This window comes from Centruroides vittatus, unplaced genomic scaffold (assembly GCF_030686945.1).
Source record: "Centruroides vittatus isolate TY-2023 unplaced genomic scaffold, ASM3068694v2 contig_2190, whole genome shotgun sequence".
NCBI lineage: Eukaryota > Metazoa > Arthropoda > Arachnida > Scorpiones > Buthidae > Centruroides > Centruroides vittatus.
The window spans coordinates 266,878-288,765 of NW_027121367.1; the positions used below are offsets into that span (position 1 = coordinate 266,878).

Consider the following 21,888-nt stretch of genomic DNA (forward strand, 5'->3'; position numbering starts at 1 on the left):
AATAATAGAGAATAAAAATATTTATCTTTTCTTTTAGTTCCCTTCTTGTTATGGTACTGTACATCTCCTAAGTTCCCTGTTGTAAGTCCTTGATGTACCATAACAAGAAGGGAATTAACAAACAAGAAAAAGGAAAATATAGACTATGAAGAAAAAATATTTATTTAAAGAAATTTTTGAATACTCTAAACATTTGAAATAATTATAATATTTTGTTGAAATGAAGATAACAAGATAAATGTAGCAAAAATGTGTTAATTATTTACTTCATGTAAAATAAAATTTTTTTAACTTTACATAATTTGCATGTAACAATAATTAATTGAAACAAAAATGTAGAAAATTAGTTAAAATTTAAAATCTTAAACTTTGAAAAAATTTTCATCACAGAAAAATAAATTTAATATTACAGTAGCTAAAGAGAAGATAATGATTGATCTGAAATGACTTTTGCTTAATAAACATAAACAAAAGAATGTCTTGCATAAAGACTCACTCATTTAGCAAAAGAGAAAGAACGAGAAGAAAACTGGTTTAGTAAGAAAAGGAATGCATATAAGTTGCCTAATCTCAAGTTAAAGAAATAAAAATTGCCTATTGTTCTGTTACTTAATTTTTAAGTGTTAGTTGATCATTTTTTAGTGAATTTTCATCATTAATAGTGTTGATTAACATTATGATTAATACCGCTTTTCAAAAATTTCTTTTCTTACTTTAATTAAACTAACTTGTCGGTCATTTTCATCAAAATAACATCTGAATTTTATGTAAACATTATTATCTAAAACTATTTACAGAGAGATGATATTGGTAGATTATACTTAACATTAAATATGTACTATTTTGTTTGAAAATAAATATTAACATTAGTTGATATCATATAACTTTTTTAGTTTCTTCAATTTCTTAGTAAATATTACTTCTTTCTATGTAATTACCATGGCAACTTCAATGTATCTATTATAACCTGATAAATTATATTTGTTAATAATGTTTTTTATACATATATATGATTAACAAGTAATTCAGCGTTTTTGTCTGTCTGTAAAACTTAAGAATAAAAATTTTTACAATTTTTGTTAATTAAAACAACAGTTTTAATAAATTAATCATGATGATATCAATAGTGTAATTTTGAAAATATTTATTAAGATATAAAGACCAACAACTGCCGAATTATCGGGCTAGCAAATGGCTATAGTAATATTAATAATTTAAGTTAATTTGGTACTAGAGTTAGGCGTTAGGCGCCATCTCTTGCTAAATTTAATAATTAGAATTTTAATTAAATAATTTAAATAAATTTAGGCTTAACTGGAAGAAAAGAATCGGCCCGAAGCGGGATTCGAACCCGCAACTTCTGCTATCCGTGCAGACACGTTACCAGTTACGCTACCCGGACCTTCGGTCCGATCTCCCCTTCCAGTTGATATAAGATTACCGTACGACCATCGACAGCCGGCTATTACAATGGGCATTGTAATAACCGGCTATTACGGCTATTACAGCCGGCATTGTAATAGCCGTCGATGGTCGTACGGTAATCTTATATCAACTGGAAGGGGAGATCGGACCGAAGGTCCGGGTAGCGTAACTGGTAACGTGTCTGCACGGATAGCAGAAGTTGCGGGTTCGAATCCCGCTTCGGGCCGATTCTTTTCTTCCAGTTAAGCCTAAATTTATTTAAATTATTTAATTAAAATTCTAATTATTAAATTTAGCAAGAGATGGCGCCTAACGCCTAACTCTAGTACCAAATTAACTTAAATTATTAATATTACTATAGCCATTTGCTAGCCCGATAATTCGGCAGTTGTTGGTCTTTATATGTAACGAGTTAGTTGTTGTTTATTTATATTTATTAAGATAATAATTTATATTATTTAAAAGTTATATTTTACTAAATATTAATAACTATATTTAGAAAGATTACAAAATTAAGAACATGTGGATAATTTTTATTTATTACAATATGTGGAATGATTATAAAAAAAAAAAAAAAATGCAAACAATGCTTATATAAATCATCAATATACTGAATTAAAAGCAGTACAATTTTTACCTGGGCTTGGTTAAGTACTGGTGTAACTGAATCAGAAACATAAATAATTCTGCCAGTATCACAAGCAACAACAAATAAAAATCCATCTGCAGCCTGAAAGAATAAAACAATTACTACTATTGTCATCTCTGAGAAACAAAATTTTAATCATAATTTTTAGAATAAATAATGTATATATATACTTCTAAAATAAGATGCTTGAGTTCCTGGTCAGTAAGAAACGATGGCTTGTATGTCCCATCACTGCTTGTATTTCCAGTTCCTATATTGTAAACGAAAACATATATTTTGAATTATTAAAATGATAAATCAAAATTTACATATTTTAATATATTTAGAAATATCGTTTAAAATATTTATTAATGATTAGTTTATACAACTAATAAAATTGTATGAGCTAGAAAAAATTCTAAATTATAATATATAAACTCTCTTATTTGAAAATTATAGGTATAACTTAAGTTACTATTATTATAATACAGATAACAATTAATTATTTCATTTAAACATGAATGTTTTATTTATCATTCAGGTCTATTCTCTATTAAAATATGTTAATGAAAAACAGATTATGTAGTTATTTTTACTATATCAAATTAAATTACCGTAATTTCCTATAGATAACTTGCAGTTATCTATCCATTTTAACATGCAATTATGACTCCTCAAACAACTTTTCCTGTCTAAACATCCCAAGAGCATTTTTGAAAAATGTGAAAAATCCTTTGCACATGACAGACCTATTCATACATTTTCACAAATTTTCCTAAAACCACCAAAGGCACTTACATGTTTGTTTAACCTTTAGTTCTCTTGTGATCATTTTCTGTACGTCAATTCATCTTTTAATTGATATTAAATACTGCTACTTGAACTTGTGTCTTGAAAGTTTATAAAATTTCTGGTAATTTTCTTATCTCTAAATAATGACTTTAGAAACTATTTAAAAATTGTTGATTTTATTGTATATTAGTTCTCTACAAGAAATAAGAGTGAAGCAATCAACTCTCAACTCATGTCATTGGATATTACAGACATTAATATTTTTTCTATTTAGTTTTTTCAAGATTATTTTAGCATTTATTATCATTATTATTATATGTTTTATTATTAATTAATAAATAAAATAGAAATGAAATGATAAAAAATTTTTTTTGGCAGCCATTTTATATTTTTGCACTTGATGCAGTTCTATCTCAAATATTCCACTTTTTCCATTTCATTTGCTTTTAATTACACCCACAATGAATTTTCTAATGAAATAAAACAAAGAGAACAAAATGCCTGATAAAATATCTCTAAAATGCACACTAGCAGGGTTGAAAGTGCAGGGTAATTGGTGTTTTGGGTTATGCAAAGATTTTATTTCCATTCTAACAATTTTTTATAAAATATATGTTGATGCAGGTTGGTTATTCACATAAACTTATAGTAATTTGTTTTGATAAATTATCAGATTATCAAATAAAAGAAAGAAAAGAAAATCAAAACTTTATAATATTAATGATATTTTTGTAGAATAATCAGTATATGAAAGTAGAAAATGTTTCGACAAGAACCATGTGATAGAGTTAAGATAAAACACTTTGCACTTTATAAGACTATCTTTAAATAGATAAAATAATTTAATTCTCAACAAATTTGGGTCACTCTTTACAAGCGCATAAACACTCAAACACGCCGACAAGCGCACACGTAGCGTGTGTGCTTTTCAGCGCATGCACCGTCAATTCGTGCCGATCTAAAATCTCCTTCGAACCGGCGAAGTTACCGAACGCTAAAAGAATACATTATATTTTTAAAAATTCGCCAACGAAAATCTTCCGTTATTCGGTTTGGAACGTTCGGCACGTGCCTCTTTCAAATTTGTTCTTTCCACATTCGCCTGAAGACGACGATCGTAATTTTTCGTCGAAAGTGCTTGCAATAAAAAGAAGAATCTACGTTAACGCTGAACTCAGTGCTAATTATCAGAAATATATGCAACTTTGGCGTGAGTTAACTTTTATTATTTTCTACAAGCAATGGAAACTGCGAAAAACTGTTTCTTCACGTTGCTGAAATTACAGATAGAATGGCAAAAATTGCTCGCCCAACTACATTTCCTACTAACGTGCAGAGCCAAAAGAGTAGTTCCCAAATGCATACAACTTAAGCGCAAAAAGTTTCCGGAGTGTATTCGAGGAACGCTTCCGAAAGTAGAACAGTCCCTTTTGACCAAGCTAATTAGAAATAAACGTAAGTGCATCGCGGAAGCGGAGAAAAGAACCTATGTGGCACATCTGGGATTTTCCAAAGTCTGTGACCCCTCCAAGTTGTACACTCAGATAGGCAAAATACAAAGTATAGCTTCGGTCGCCACTCAAAAAACTAAAAAGAGGCTGAGCAAAAAACTCCAGTGGCTACTCAAGTTTTCGTATGCACAAAAAACAGTGGCAGTACCAACTCCGTATCATAACTACACAGAAGAAAGTGTGCCCACGATTGTGCATAACATGTTGCAACGAGGTCCGAAATATATCCCCCCTCCCTCAAGCTCCGATTTTGACCAGCTGGTCCCGGCCGCCCTAGCGGCCATAAAGTCCTGCCAACCTACACCCATGCATCAGCAAATGGAACTAGAGGTCTTCACGAAGCTTGCTACAACAAAGCGATCACAAGGTGCACCAAAAAACCGTGGAAACCACCAGGTAGTAACACGATTCTTAGCCACGAATGGTCTCAGGCTCTTAATGTCAGATAAGGACAGAAGATTTGTCTTATGCAGAGAGAACGATTTTACTTCTAGAGCGAATGACTTTCTGTTGCATTCATGCTCAGTGGAGATGGGCAGAGATCCAACGCCAACTGTACTGCGAAAGGCAAGGAAAATTACAACACTGCCAGGACTAGCACTGACTTTATCTGGTCACCTTGAACCTCCATCAAATGTTGCCTGCCCTAGGCTGTTCTTTCAACCCAAAACGCATAAAGAGAACTGGCCGTTACGACCTTTAGTAAACAAAAGGTCGCATCCAACTTACCACCTGGAAAAAGCCCTGGCAAAATTTCTACGAGAGCTGCTCCCGGAGTCACCATTTGTCACTCCCTCCTCCATAGAAGCCAAGACCACCATCGAAGCCAACATCACAAGAGCAAACATCAACATCTGCACCTTCTACAAAATGGACGTGATATCTCTATACCCTTCCGTCCCCACGTTTGAAGCCGTAATGCTAGCCAATACTATGCTCCTTAAGAAAGGTCTCACAGTTCAGCAGGTACTAGATATTCGTGAAGCGTTGATCTTCGTCACTGAAAACAATTATTTCCGCTTCAACCAGAAAATCTATCTCCAGAAACAGGGTGTCCCTATGGGCTCCCCTCTCTCTGCAGTCTTGGCCGAGCTCGTCATGAGGGACGTGGAGCAAAAAACTTTCAACGCACCGCTCACTATTTGCTACCCCCTATTATACCTACGATATGTTGACGACATCCTAGTAGCATGGGGGAATTCAGAGGAAGAATTCATCCGATTTATGCAGCGATTATCAAGCGTTTATCCCACCATCAAATTCACTTGGGAAAAGGAGCGGAACCAGACAATAACATTTCTGGATATGCAGATACAGAAATCGCCGGAAGGACCACGGTTTGCGGTATACCACAAGTCCGACATGATTCCCCACATCACTCCAGCTGACGCCTTCCAACCATCGCGGTATATCAATGCCGCCATAGCAGCTCTCATCAGAAGGGCGATACTGCTTCCCTCATCGCAGGACCTAATAAACGATGAATTGGAAATCATACGAATGGCAGTATTACACGCTGGGTTCACAGGCGCCAAATTTACGCATGTACTGCGTAGAGTGAACGATTCCATCCACCCGTTCACCACGCTACACAACAAAAAAGAAATGGCAATAGTACCGTCAACATTACCATATCTAGGAGCACAGTCCATACTCATTAGCCGTATATTCCGGCGGTACGGCTTCGTGCTCCCCTTGACCCCTCTACCCAGCCTACGCAGAACCATATGCAACGACCGAGACAAAATCAGCGCATTAGAAAAATCGGGGGTCTACGCGGTGCCACTAAAAAATCCAACAACAGGAGAAATAGAGAAATATATAGGGGCAACAACAAGAATGATCGCCTGCCGTATCGCGGAACACCAGGATGATATAAATAAAGGAAGGCAAACAACAGAGCTGACCAGAAAAGTTCTACAACAAGGTTACACTCCGCTTTGGTCAGAAACAGCGCTCCTAAAAAGCTCCAACAATAGAAAAATAATATTCATCTGGGAAGCGATCCTCACAATAACAGCAGAGGCATGCAACGTCCCCACCCTGGACTTGCCCGAAATTTGGGTCACTCTTTACAAGCGCATAAACACTCAAACACGCCGACAAGCGCACACGTAGCGTGTGTGCTTTTCAGCGCATGCACCGTCAATTCGTGCCGATCTAAAATCTCCTTCGAACCGGCGAAGTTACCGAACGCTAAAAGAATACATTATATTTTTTAAAAATTCGCCAACGAAAATCTTCCGTTATTCGGTTTGGAACGTTCGGCACGTGCCTCTTTCAAATTTGTTCTTTCCACATTCGCCTGAAGACGACGATCGTAATTTTTCGTCGAAAGTGCTTGCAATAAAAAGAAGAATCTACGTTAACGCTGAACTCAGTGCTAATTATTCAGAAATATATGCAACTTTGGCGTGAGTTAACTTTTATTATTTTCTACAATTCTCAACTTGTATTAAGTGAAAATTTAGATCACACAGAAAAATAATTATCCTGCAGATTATCAATTAAGTTTAACTACTAACTAGCAAATGTTTTTCTTAAACAACTTATATAATTTGGTTTAAACTTTGCTAATAAAGAAAAATTAAATAAAATTTCTTCAATTACTATGTACGTGTACTTATTTAATATTAAATACTGAAATGATATTAGCTACTGAATTAATAGTTTCATATTTTAAATATAATAAAATGTAAAGAGACAATTTTACAAATTTGATGCTGGATAAAAATATTTTGTTATCTAATGAGAAGCATAATTAATTAATTTAGAAAAATCTGAAAAAAATTGCCTAAAGTAATATTTAAGCTTGAAATTCTTTCAGTCTCAAAATATTTAACAATTATATCATTTGAATTTTAAAAAAATTCATTTAAATTTAGAATAATTTTAAATATAACATAATTAAACAGTTATTTGATCCTAGTTAACAAAATGTAACAGTTATCAGCAGATCCTCAACAAATTATTTAGTATTATGCATGTATTAATACCAATATTATTAGAAATTTTAAATTCAATGCAAATAAAAGTGTTATACTGAGAAAAATGGAATATTATAAGAATTTTTAAAATTTAAAGAAGTATTTTTGAAGTATTGATTCCATCTTCAGAATATTTAAGCAAAAAGGAATCAAGTAGATAAAAAAGAGCTTTTGCCAGTAATTATATAACTTATAAAAAAAGAGTAAACTCTAAAATTTTTATATATAAATAAAACTAATTTGATTCTATTAAAAGCTATTCATACTTTCATAGTATTTTTATGGAAGAGAAGTACAAAAAAAATTCTGAAGTTTCCTTTTGGAATGTTGTCTTATCAATTTTTCAAAATATCAATAAATTATTTATTAATAGTAAAAACTGTTCTACTTATTCAGCTTGAAATTGAGAAATAAGAATTATATATAAAGATACATATCTTTTCATATGTTTTCAGTACTTCTTTATAGTTCTAATAAATGTTTTTGGTTTGATTTACAGGTCTTCTTTAGGTTAGAGCCATTCTAATTGGAATGAGTTACATTATGTTCAAAAATGAAATAATTCAAAGTTTCTGTTATTTATTTAAATTTCTTCTGTTGTAACTTGAGATTTATAAATTTAAATAACATTATTTCTTGAAATTATTTTATAATTTCAAGAAATAATTTTATTTTAAGAAGAAAAAACAATTAGAACAATTTCTAACCTGAAGAAGGCCTGTAAATCAAGCCAAAAGCATTCATTAGAACTATAAAGTGCTGGAAACATATGAAAAGGTTATTTTTTTAATAAATAATTTACAAAAATTCTAAAAATGAAAAAATTATTTTGAAAGTGTTTATCTTATAATAAAGGAACATAATTTTATTAATTACATTTGGCATTATTTACAATTTTTAAATGTTAAAATATGTTGTGTTTTTAGAGCTACTAATTAAACACTGTATTTTTTTTATTTTTTTTATTTATTAAAAACATGCATATAATAAATTCATTTATTAATTTTAATTAAAAAATAATAATTATTCATATAACATCATTTTCCTCTACTAAAAACAACCATACATACTTCTCGTATTTTTAATTTTATAATCATAATTACAAGAAATTCTAACTTATTCCAAGAAAGTGTAACTTCATTACACAGAATATATAAATATTTTTAAGACGTAGTAAATAACCCATATTGAGGTGACATAGTATTATAAATTTATTGCTGTATACTGTAATTTTTTATGTTACTTATTAAAAAATTTAACTCTCCTTTTACATACAAAATTAAAAAAGCCTTTTATCACAAACTCTTTAAACAAATACATCCAAAATAAAGTTTACTATAAAGACTAAAAACTATTTTTCATAAAAAAAATCTGTATTAAAATGAACAAATGTTGTAAAGCAGAACAATTAATACCATTATTTAAAGAAAAATGGTTAATTTTGGTTGTTGTAATTCATCTTTCTACATAGCAAGAAGCATTTATAGTGTTATTTTTATTTATTGTATTTTCATCTTAGTATGAGAAAGTTATCACAGTTTTATTTAACTTAGTATTAGAAGCGGTAATGAGAAAAGTATATGAGAAAATGGATGTAGGTGCAGGAGGAACAATTTTTAAGAAACATTTACAGTGCTTAGCCTTTGTGGATGATATACGAGGTAGTTATATTGGGGAGATCTAAAGAGGTAATTGAATAGACATTTAAAATAATGGATGAAGTAGCAATAGATAAAGGCCTAACAGTTAATGATGAAAAAACAAAATATATGAAGTTAATTAGAAAAGATTGTCAGGGGCCAAGTGGACAAATTCTACATATAAAGGACCATAAACTTGAACAGGTGAATAAATTTCAATACTTAGGAACTCAGCTAACAGAAAAGAATGAAACTGATGAAGAAATTAAGGCAAGAGTGACAGCAGGAAATAGAAGTTATTATTCTTTAAGACAAATTCTAACATCTAAAGAAATATCAAGATGCAGTAAGATTAGAACATATAAAACTATTATAAGACCAGTAATCAAGTAATGCTCTGAGGCTTGGACACTGACAAGCAAACATGAAAAACAGTTGAGACAATTTGAGAGGAAGATTTTGAGAAGAATATATGGGCTAGTACAAGAGAGAGGAGAGTGGAGAATAAAAAGTAATAAAGAACTTGAAGATTTATATGATAATTCTGATATTGTGACAGAAATCAAAAGAGGGAGATTTTGATGGATTGGGCATTTGGAAAGAATGGACCCGGAGAGAAATGTGTCTCAAATGTATAGAGAATGACCAGAGGGGAGAAGGTGGAGAGGGAGACCACGAAAAAAATGGGATGAGGATGTGGAGGCTGATTTGAGAAGGATGGATGTGAGTTGCTGGAGAAGGAAGGTTCAAGATAGAAAGGAATGGGTGAAAATCCTGGATGAGGCCAAGGTCCTTCAAGGACTATGAGGGCCAGAGAGAAGAAGATGAGAAAGTTATTTTTAAATTTATACTGAAGAGTTAAAGGTAAATGGAACATCTAAATATTATTCAATTACACATAACTTTTTTATTTGAAGTAATATTTAAATCATTAAAAAAACAAAAATTTAATATAAAAAAATTATTATTTTTCAAATTCCATAATAGATATTTAAAATAAACTGATATATGAATTTTGAATTGCTCAAAAAAAGATACAGATTGAAAGAAAATGAAATATTTTACTTCAGTTAAATTAAATTTTATCTTTTATCATTTTTACTTATGAGTGTGTAATATGTTGGGCATAGTACAGTGATTTTTAACCAGTGTGCCATGAGAGGATCCTAGAAGTGCCGCGAGAATTTTTGAAGGTTATTAAATAAACTATTTTGGAAAGAAGCCCAAAGAACGATAAGTGTACATGTCAAAATTAAAACATCTTTAAATTTATTATATGTGCATAACACCAGATTATTTCATTTAAAACGAAATTTTCTTTAAATCAAAAATGTATCTATAATTTTCAATATTTAGTTCAAATTATTTTAACTTATAAATAGCAGGACATTGGGAGGGTTTCTAAAGGCAATTATCATGCCACTTTTAAATGAAAATCAATACTTAATGTTAATTGCTTTTCTGATGTAAATAAAAATTATTAATTTAAATAACTAATATTGTAACCTGTTGCTATTTTAAGAAACAACAACACTGTTTTATTTAATTCGCAATAAACATAGACAAAAAGAATTAGGTTAAGTGGCAAGTAATATGGCAATAGAATGTTTACAAATACAACTTTAAATCATCTTGGAAATTTTATTATAGGTTCAAGTGTGCCATGAGATAAAAAAAGGTTGAAAAACACTGGCATAGTAAGATGATTTTATTTAAATTGCCTTGTGTCTTCTACAAATAATACGTAAGGGCTAACATAATTGTTTTAATTCAATTTAATTTGAAAAATATTTATATTCTACTGTTTCACAAAACATTAAAATAAAGAATTCAGTTGAATAAATTTTAACAAATAATAGATATGCAAATACAGAATGTGTTGATAATGTTCAATGTTGTAACCTTCTTATGATATTTTTTTAATTAAAAAAAATTACAACAACTCTAATTATTTAATAATATTTGGCAGTGTATTTGGTTCAACAATATCAATGCAATGTAAATCAGTTGATAAAAAAATAACTCATTATTGCTTTCTTGTTAATTTCTAGGTCAATTATTATTATTAAAATGGCATTTTCTAAAGTATGGAACATCTGTAACATTGAAAGAGTTAAAAAACATGATAAAAATTAATAGATACATTCCAGAACCTTCTTGAATCTTCTAATTTATCTTAAATCTTGATGAAAACTTTTTTACCCTTTGAAACACCACATTTGTGTGAAGTGGGCCTTTCAAATATTATTGTTATAAAAACAAAATGTCAATCTTCAATAATTGAAAAAGAACTATTAATTAAGAACTATTAAGAACTATAGTGGAAATAACCCACATTTGGATAATTTTGTATTCTGAGAAATAATTACTATCTGTCATATTAAAAATAGTAAAAATTGTTTTTGTTATAATTCATGTCCATTCATTACGTTATAAAAATATAATTTTTTTAATTTAACTGAATAAAGCATCTATTACAGGAAATATTATATCCAATATATTTATTAGATATTAGATTAAAATGATGATTTTTAGTTTATATATATAGTACATTACTTAAGAATTAATAAGCATTTCTTTTCTTTTTTTGAAATAATGGAAGAATGATGATCATAATTTTAAAATAATGTACAGTACTGTTATGAGTCTATTTATATGCAGAAAATAAAAATTTCTAACAATTATAAATTAGAATGCATAAATGATTTTGAAAGAAAATTTATAATAAATAATTATACAGTGGGTGATCAGTTAACGAACATAATCTGTTCCAAGATTTTGTTTGCTATCCGAATTGTTTGTTAACTGATTATCGATTTACCATAGGTTTTTATGGGAATTTGATTAATTCGTTCTGGAAACCCCAAAAAATAAAAAATATATACTTTCTTACTATGTTTATTCATATGTAATAATAAAAATACATATATACACAGTCCTGCATTTTTTCCATTTGTGGAGGTTAAAGAATCTGTCCAATGTCGATTGCTTTTCTCTCTTCTTCAGGATTTTTGGAAGTAATTAACAGCATTATGGTTGTAGAGATCCCTAAGTCTATTAACCTCAACCTGGTTTGGATGCCATTCTAAGACTGTTGTTCTTCCTCCCACTTCTTCAAAAGTTGTTTAATAGCAGATATTGGCATTAATTCTCTTTTCCACAAGAAAACATATCTTGCAGAGTTTTTTGGTGTTCTTCATTCAAGAGTTCTTGGCGTTCTTCTGTAGTCAGATCAGTTTCAGGTTCCATTATGAGCTCTTCAATGTTCTTTATTTCTCAGGTGTGATTTTTGTTACTCCTTAGGCTGCTTGAGTCTTCTTGATTACACAGTATCTTTCTTACTGCGCATTCTTTTATTCAGCACGCTTGCAGCACTTTTAGCGATGTGTTCAATTATTAAGCCTACTGCCAGCGCGCTTAAGCTGCGCTTTCAGCGCACTGGCAGCATCTCTCGACCACGCTAAAAATACTGCTTACAAGATGGACGCCTCCGTGAAGAAGTATCTTTTTCGATTACCAAACGATAAACAGTTTTTTTGCTACATTAAATGAGCAGATTTTTAACTCCTTTGCTTCAAGTATCTTTTTAATAAATGTGAAATGTATAATAACAAAACGAAATATAAGAATCTATTATTATTGTCTTTGTTTATGAAGTCAAACCTACCGTTAAAAGTTGGTTTATGAAATACTGTTTCTAATTTTTATTTACAGATTCTAGCAATTTACTGCAATATTTGAGAGAGAATAAAATTTTGCCTTCTGAAGTAGACTTATGATCATTAAATCATTTAAAAATACATAAAGTGTTAATAGAATCAGTCAACGCCAATGACACAAATAAATCATCATTTCTACGTTTTCTTATAAAAAACATCGAACTTAATGGCTTTTCTTCTAATAATACTGAACAAACGCGCGTAAATATAGCAGTAAGAGAATCATCGTTTACATCGGCCATTTTGAGATAGCTTTCTCTCCAGCAAAAGTGTTTTCGACCGTCAGCAGCAAAAACGTCACTTCCGGTAGCAACTGCTCAGCACACTGCTGAATAAAAGAATGCGCGGATAGATAAGATTGAACTGCGGCCTACTGTAGACCTGTTCAAGCCATATTTCCCAGCAACATCAGACATCTTCTGCCCATTAACATAATATAATACCTTTGCTATTATACTCTCACCTTTCGAAAATAAAAACAGATGCAAAACTTAATGAGTACCTGCCCGACAGTCTCACAAATACTATAAAAGAATTGTTTCTGTCATAAAAATAAAAGGCTGGAATTACAAGGGAGAGTTTCAAAGTTCCGAGGAATACTATATATCAGGTTGAGTGTCGATGTCAATGCCTCCCGCACTCCAAAGTTTCGAATTGTTGCCTGAAGACAATTGGTATTTTACGTCGCTGCTTCTCATGTTTGTTCTGTGAGGTGTTCATTATCTGAACATAAAATCTTTCGCAAAAGTGTTCGTTATCCAATTTGTTCGTTAACCGATCACTCGCTGTAAGTTATTAATAAAATGAAATATATATTTATAAACTAAAGAAAATTAAAAAAATATGTATATTATAATTAAATTCAAAGGATTTAAACTGTGCTGTAAAGAAACTTGTTGAATAGAAGTGGATTTATTATGTATGTGACCTGAATGCAAATTTCAATCCTTATTGGGATGTGAAATTATAGATTTTATTACATCCACGTGCATTTTGGTAGTGACAAGATATCTTGTTTCTTGTAATGCAATAATATGATGTTTTCAGAATATTATTTAAGTAGTTTTCATTAATAGTACAGTTTTATGAGAAAATTTTTATGAAACAATTTTTCTCTTTAATTTTAAATAAAATTAAAATCAACTTTTTGCACAATCCCTGGGAAGGATAAATCAACACATACTAAAAACCTTTTTTATATCCCAGTAGGAATAGCTTTAGATAAAAACTAACATTTTCAACCAAAAACTTGGTCTTCATCAGGCAATTGACCAGTATAAAATTCAGAACTGGAATTCAAACAACATGTTTAAAATTTGGAAACTAATTTTCGCCATACATGCTACTGAAGTGATAAAAATATTGTTACATCTCCACAAATAAATAATACGATGTATTTGCTGGTGTAGAAACGTTAGCAGCATGCAAGTGTTGTTTATGTTCTTTTCTCATACCACCACCTCCATGCATACGAAATATTGGTGGCATCTTTCGCATTAATACAATTGCCAGCCAGGCTGGCTTTGTACATTTCCATTGTTTCAAGGTTGAGAAGGTGTTGAACCTCATCCGACATTTTTACCAATTTGGCCCTATGGAGGTCGGCTTGTACTTCAGGCTCTGTGACATAGGCAGCTGGGACGATGGTATGCCTTTAATTGGCAATATCATACCCGTGTTCCTGTGTTCTTTTGCTTAGTGAGCACTTTGTGGATCTGATGTATACTAGATCTCGCTGGAATCTGTGGTCTCTGAGAGGAACAATATAGACACCCGGTGCTTAACTTTCCTTTGTCCTGTCTTTGTCATTGCGTAACAGCCCATATATTGTGTTAGATCTCTTATGTGCGATCTTTGTGCCTATACGGTTAGCAATTTCTTTATAAATGAAACTTAGGTGCTGGTTGTATTGCACTACTGTGCATGATTGGTTGCTGCTATGATTATGGGTGTCTACCTGTGTGCTGTGTATGTGACGTGGCATGCCGTTAGTAGGTTGGCATACCTGTGCGATAAACTATGTATCATGCTTTGAAATATCCATGCTTTACAGCTATGTTTTCAATGTGCTTTAGTTCTGCCACAGTATCCTCCCATCTAGTGTGGTGCATGTACGCCCTTCTAGTTAGCACACGGAATGCAGAGATCTTGTAAGAAAAAGGGTCCGCAGAGTTTGACAGAATAAATATTGGTACGTAGCAAGGTTCGTAATGTATGTTGGTGTGCATTCTTTCTACGTCAAGGCAAAAGTTGACATCTAGGAAATGTGCAATTGTGTCACTCTTCTGATCCAGTTTGACAGTAAGGCCATACGGGTTGTTGTTCATGTATTCCATGAAATCATTTACGTTGGGCTCAGTTTTCCAAAGAATGAAGATGTCATCTACATACCTTTTATAAACTAGGATGTTGAGTAGGAATAGAGGTATGACCTTATGCTCCAATTGTCGAACAACTAATTCGTACAAGTCCCCTGAAATGGGGCTGCCCATAGGTACGCCCCATTTTTGTAAATACATAGAGATGTTGAAGTGGAAGAATGAGGTATAGCATAAGAAGTGTGTTAGCTCTAATACATGCTTACAATGCATACCCACCCCTTCATGGCTTAGTAACATATCCGAGTGCACAGAAGCACGGTTGTATTTTAATCAAGAGGTATAGGAAGACAAAATCGAAGACAATAATGCATGCAACATCTGTTGCCTTAACTTGTCGTAAACTATCAATTAGATGATTGGAATTATTGACATTGCAATCATACCCCTGTAAACGCTCAGATATAAAGTTGTGTACCACATTGTCAAGCAACTTAGTAGGAGATCCAGATTTATCCAGAATGGGTCTCAAGGAAGGTATCGGTTTGTGTGCCTTTGTGAAAGCAAATAGCCTAGGAGTATCCAGTGACCACTGCCCTGTTTGACTTTCACAACTCGTCCAAGGGAGTTTGTGTGAATTGTTTCACTCAAGCCTGTAACCTGTTTAAGTATGTATCATTGACGGGTTCACAGTCAGTGTCCACGATGTACAGTACTGCTGCATTAGTAATTTGTAGGTATCTTCCTTCAGTAAGACAAGAGATCTGCTTTTATCTGTCTTGAGCATGATGACATGTTCATCTGCCAACCATTTCCTGGATCATCTTAGGACTCATCCTCTCAGGTCCATTTGTTGGTAGCGCAGATTTTGAGTGCGGTTACCTCCCATCTAGTGCACCACACTAGATGGGAGGATACTGTGGCAGAACTAAAGCGCATTGAAAACATAGCTGTAAAGCATGAGTATTTCAAAGCATGATACATAATTTATCGCGCAGGTATGCCAACCTACTAATGGCATGCCATGCTACTCACAGGTAGATACCAATAATCATAGTAGTAACCAATCATGCACAGTAGTGCAATACAACCAGCACCTAAGTTTCATTTATAAAGAAATTGCTAACCGTATAGGCACAAAGATCGCACATAAGAGATCTAACACAATATATGGGCTGTTACGCAATGACAAAGACAGGACAAAGGAAAGTTAAGCACCGGGTGTCTATATTGTTCCTCTCAGAGACCACAGATTCCAGCGAGATCTAGTATACATCAGATCCACAAAGTGCTCACTAAGCAAAAGAACACAGGAACACGGGTATGATATTGCCAATTAAAGGCATACCATCGTCCCAGCTGCCTATGTCACAGAGCCTGAAGTACAAGCCGACCTCCATAGGGCCAAATTGGTAAAAATGTCGGATGAGGTTCAACACCTTCTCAACCTTGAAACAATGGAAATGTACAAAGCCAGCCTGGCTGGCAATTGTATTAATGCGAAAGATGCCACCAATATTTCGTATGCATGGAGGTGGTGGTATGAGAAAAGAACATAAACAACACTTGCATGCTGCTAACGTTTCTACACCAGCAAATACATCGTATTATTTATTTGTGGAGATGTAACAATATTTTTATCACTTCAGTAGCATGTATGGCGAAAATTAGTTTCCAAATTTTAAACATGTTGTTTGAATTCCAGTTCTGAATTTTATACTGGTCAATTGCCTGATGAAGACCAAGTTTTTAGTTAAAAATGTTAATATAGTGCTTTAGATAAAACTAAAGCTATTCCTACTGAGATATAAAAAAGGTTTTTAGCATGTTGATTAAATAAAATTATAAAAACTCTTGAATGTGAACAGTAAATTTAAGAATTTTATTGCTAAAAGACATTTTCACTATTTTTCTCTATAATGTTGCTATATCTATAAAAAAGTTCTTAAAACTGGATGAATTTTCCAAAATCATCCTAAGATATAAAAGAATTCTTATTAAAAAATCAATTGGTACTAGTGTAGAATTCTATAAATCGAAATTTTGAGCGTTGGGGCTCTCTTCTATCGTCCATGCCACATATAGAAAACAATGTTGCCAGGAGAACTGAATACCTGTTCTTGAGTTCTGAAAAAAATATACGCAAAATAATATATTTCGCACTTAGGCGATCTTCTTTGGCGTCGCGTCATTACCGAATCACACAAATATGTGAGTCAGTAACGACGCGTCGCGATCGTGACCCCTCTATATGAGGAATGGCTTCTATCCTAACCTAACGCATATATACATTATGTAACTTAGATATAGGCGATATTCTTTGTTTCACGTATATATGAAAAACACACATGATAGTCATATCCAGTCTCGATCGTTCTCTTCCGAAAAATCGCTCTCTCCTCCCCCTCATTTTAGCACTCCCACGGAAACATCCATTAAACGGTCACAGGTGTTATTCACATGTGCAGTTAAATTACATAACACAAATTTTTTACAGTTAGATTATATCATTGCTACGCGTCTCGAACGCACCAAATTGCAATATGTACTATGTTGCAGATATTTTCCCCCAAAACTATAGAGAACGGGGAACATTGTTTTCAATATGTAGTATGACCAACTGAAGGGGTGAGTGGAGAGGAGGTCAAAATTTCAATTTACAGTCTTCTCGAAGCCTAAAATGCATTGCCACTTCTTACGTCATAACGCGAAAGCGAGATCAGATCCTATGCGCATTGTTTTCTACATTTGTCATAAACAATAGAAGGGGTGAATTGAAGAGTGGGCCGAGATTTCAATTTACAGAATTCTTCATCGGTACCAATTATTTTCATATTATAAAAATTTCATTATACGTTATGATATTATTTAAATAGAAATAATTATATTTTTCAATTGTATATTACAGTTTTAAATTATAACGGTCAAATGATGAAGCTAATCATTGGGTCAGAACCTGGCTAAATAATTTCATAGATTCTACGTAATTTGGACTGAAAATAAGCGGTCACGCCGCCATCTTGTATTAAATTTAATAATTATATTAATTTTTGGATCGATCTTTTCATCCAGAATAATCTAAATTATTTTAAAATAATTTAATCCAAAAATTAATATAATTGTTAAATTTAATACAAGATATAATGTAATTTGGATTAAAGGTACATGTACCTATGAAATTAATTAGCCAAGTTCTAGCCCGATACTTAATCCAGCCTGGTTGTCTATTCGTATTTATTAGATATAATATTTACATATTTTTTCATTTTATTAATTTCAAGTTATAAAATCAGTTTAAATTACAGTAAACTTTTCAAACAAGTTTCTAAGCACAAAAAATTATTACACCAAAAATTATTTAATTTAAAGAGTAAGAGAATTAAGTTACAAAACACGAAATAAAAAATACTAAAAGCATTCAAAACAAATTATTCCAGTTCAACAACATTTATTCAAGCACTATTGACAAAGCTGTCTGATTGTAATCAATCAAATGACAGCATAAAAAATAAACAATAAAAAACAATTACCAATTACATAACAGACAAATCTACGACTTTGAAACTATAACAATAATTAAAACAACATCTACTGAAAGAGCTTTCATAAAAAAACACTGTATATAGTAGAAAGAAAGATTGATTTAAGGTATAAAATACAGAGAATTCAGGATTTTTGCTAATCAGAAATTAATGGCGTAAATAATTTATATAACAGTTGTTTCAAATCAGTAATAAATTGATTAAAGCTATAAATCAATAAACTATTCTAGAGGAAATGATTCAAATTATCCTTTCCGTGTTTATTTTACTCCCCTTTATATAGTTGAACTTTGTTGCCTTGGTAACGATGAGAATAGACACAACAAGGAAAAGCATGCTAGAATCGGTTCGCTACGTTAAAGCAAAGGAGAAACATTCGTAGTATTCTTACAGCGAATAACTGTTTATTCAAGACAGGTCATCGGACTTAGCGATTAACTATTATTTGTTTTAAACTAACGAATGATAAAAGAAAAATTATGTATTTTAGAGATAGCCAAAAACATGCGTGCTTGTTTACTATTTTTTAATGACATAATTCGATAATGGATGTAACCGAAGAGAAAAACACGTGTAATGCCAATTTCTCGGCAAATACGAACTAGAAAGATTCTAGAGAACAAAATATCAGACAAAGGAGGGGTCGGTGATGGCGCCAGTGAGCCGTTACACTTAATATATGCAACACGCAACAATTTTTCACCCACCCCCTTTCACTTTACACAAGTGTCGATCGATACTTTCTATACAAAAGGGGCAGGTAAAGTGATTTCCAGGTACTACTTCTCTCAATTAGTTCGTCGTACAATTGGTTATTCCATGTTGAGAATTCGACAATAGTTCCATAAATTGCGAAGCGTGTAATAATTAGTTATAAGGCGCAATGTTACATCATTTTGAATGGGCAAATCAGCGTTTAGCGTGAGAATCCATCGGCATATTACTTTATTACAAGTGTTAGAAGTAGTAACAAATATTCAATTTTTACAAGAATAACGGTAAAGCCTTTATTTTGAATGAATTTAATATTGAAAAAGATAAAACTGACACATTTATAGTGTAAAAGAATGTATAAAACATTGGGAATACAGTCATTAAGTTGCTATAGGCTTAATAGATTTCATCAATAATTTGACAGTTTACAAGAAATGTTGTTACGACACGTCGGCGATGTTTGACACGTAATGATATTGCTTCAGTTTGGAATGACAAATGGCATTGCTTTAGGTCTTCCAGGAGAGCATCCGTCATTTCTAAATCGGCAATTTTCTCCCCAAAATTTCTACTAAACATTTATTACTATATTTCTCAGCAATCTCGAATTTCGACTAGTTATAGGTCATGTATCAGTAATATAGAAAAAAACAGTAATAAAATATACATTATTCTATAAATAATTTGTGTACGAACCTCGTAGACTTTTCATGTGAGCAACGGCCATCCGTAAAATGGTTAATTTATCAGGTTTTCGGGCTAAGGCGCTACAAGTGGGAACCATGTCGGACAGTTCGGTGATATAGGCAGTCATCTTGTTTCTTCTCCTCCTCTCGATTTCGCTATGATTTTCCCTGTAATGACAAAATAACAGCGGTCAATCAACCGACGGTAGGTCGAAAACGTCACGCAAAACGGCCAACGTTTTGCATAGTTATGAAAAATAACTATTACTACCGGGACGAGCCGGTCGATCGAAAAAGTTCCGACGTATCATTTCGGACAGAAAGACGAGACAACGTGCGAAAGAATATGTTCTAACATTACGGAAAGGGACAGGGGGAAGGGGAATAAAAGAAACTTATCGATTTTCCATTTACGCGCGTTAAACCGAGAAAAGACAACTCTAGTTCAAATTGTCGCGTCTATCACGTAGTGTCATGTACTGCAACAATGGCCGAATTTTCATTTCGCAAATGTGCTCCATTTGCTTATATTCTTGCGCGTGTTGGGCAGGATAGCGATAGAAGGCGCGTCTTATGCAGATCACGTCCACCATTTTCTCCCCCTAGTGGAAACAACATTACCGACTACTATAGCAAATGGAAGGGTTGATTGTGTGTGAAATCACAGCATTTTCGGGGAACGCGTTACATTTCCCGTACAATTGTATTGGGAGATCGACCGATCTAATGTTTCTGTAAAATTTTCGTCATACGCCTTTTGCCAGGAAAATATAACAGATGCGGTTTCGTCGTCCCCACGTTAGTAACACAGTCAAAGAAATTGATTAAAGCTGCACTATGCAGAATGCCATCGACCTAGTACAGAGATCGCGTGTGCACACAATCAAGATACCGATAGTTAATACTAGAGCTGTTAGTTTCGCTACTTTCGATCGACCACGCCTAGGCTCGGATGGCAAAGGTCAAAGGCGTTCAAACAGCCAAATTGCGTTCGATTGGAACCACCGAGTTAAAATGGAAAAAGGAGGAGGGGGAAAAAACTAGTTCGGTAGTCGGGAGATTGAATAAAAGATGCACGCGACAATTCCGCGAATCTAGCAGTTGCACACGTCTGCAAACGTGATGGACGAAACAAAAATTAACGTCGCGTTTTTTTTTTTCCCCGCGTCGTCAAAGACTAAGCTCAAGAATCAGCGTGTGTTAAGAGATCTAACGAAATTGGTGAAAATTTTTTAATAAAATATTCGAGACGCCCGATACATATCAATTTTTTTTTTTACCGCTCGAATTTTATTTTACTTTTATATCGATGCATTTATTTAATCAAACTAAATGCGGACGGGGAAACAGATGTAGCGACAGGCAATTTCTTTTAAGCCGGCCACCGCACTGAGCGAACAAACCTCCAATTAGAGATGAGGCAGAGAGTTGTCGGTTCAATTAGAAGAGCGAGTGGCCAATAAAACGATTAGCTGCATGCAATACGTCCATCAGCTGTGCACCGTAATCAATTCTAGCCACTTTCCGATCAAGTCGCATGATGAATAGCGTAGTCTCTACCGCAGCAGCAGCGATGGGAACGGCCGGGTCTGCGTGCGCCTCTTTGCTTCGGTATTGTGTGGTGGCAACACGCAGCTCACCCCCGATCAATTCACTTCGTTATTACAGAAGAATATCCTATACATTTATAAAATTATAATACTGTAGGTAATATATCCGCTTAAGAATCTACCTTTAAATTTCAACTCAATATTTGGTTTCGCTCTTTTTTTTGGATCGAATGCCGTTTCTCTTTTAAAAACGTTCTTTCGGTTATTTTCACCTATTATATATTCGGGGATTGTATACATCTAAATAACAAAGGAAGAAAAACCGAGCCTTATCGCGTTTTATTTCTCTTGCCAACAAAGTGGCTAAGCTACTTTA

General features: G+C 32.8%; 2 protein-coding genes across 6 annotated transcripts in view; both read right to left on the reverse strand.

The window, feature by feature from the left end:
• LOC136970811 (uncharacterized) overlaps positions 1–21,888 on the reverse strand; it is a 424,253-nt gene that overhangs the window by 221,017 nt on the left and 181,348 nt on the right. The gene's annotated exons all lie outside the window — the stretch shown is intronic.
• The window catches only part of tgo (Aryl hydrocarbon receptor nuclear translocator homolog tgo), a 139,166-nt gene that overhangs the window by 43,387 nt on the left and 73,891 nt on the right, over positions 1–21,888 (reverse strand). For all 5 annotated transcript variants that reach the window (XM_067265270.1, XM_067265268.1, XM_067265269.1 and 2 more), the window contains 3 exons: positions 19,973–20,130; positions 2,245–2,324; positions 2,063–2,155 (listed from right to left, as the gene is read on the reverse strand). In XM_067265270.1, coding sequence (XP_067121371.1) covers positions 2,063–2,155; positions 2,245–2,324; positions 19,973–20,130 — 331 coding nt within the window. The remainder of the gene's footprint in view (positions 1–2,062; positions 2,156–2,244; positions 2,325–19,972; positions 20,131–21,888) is intronic.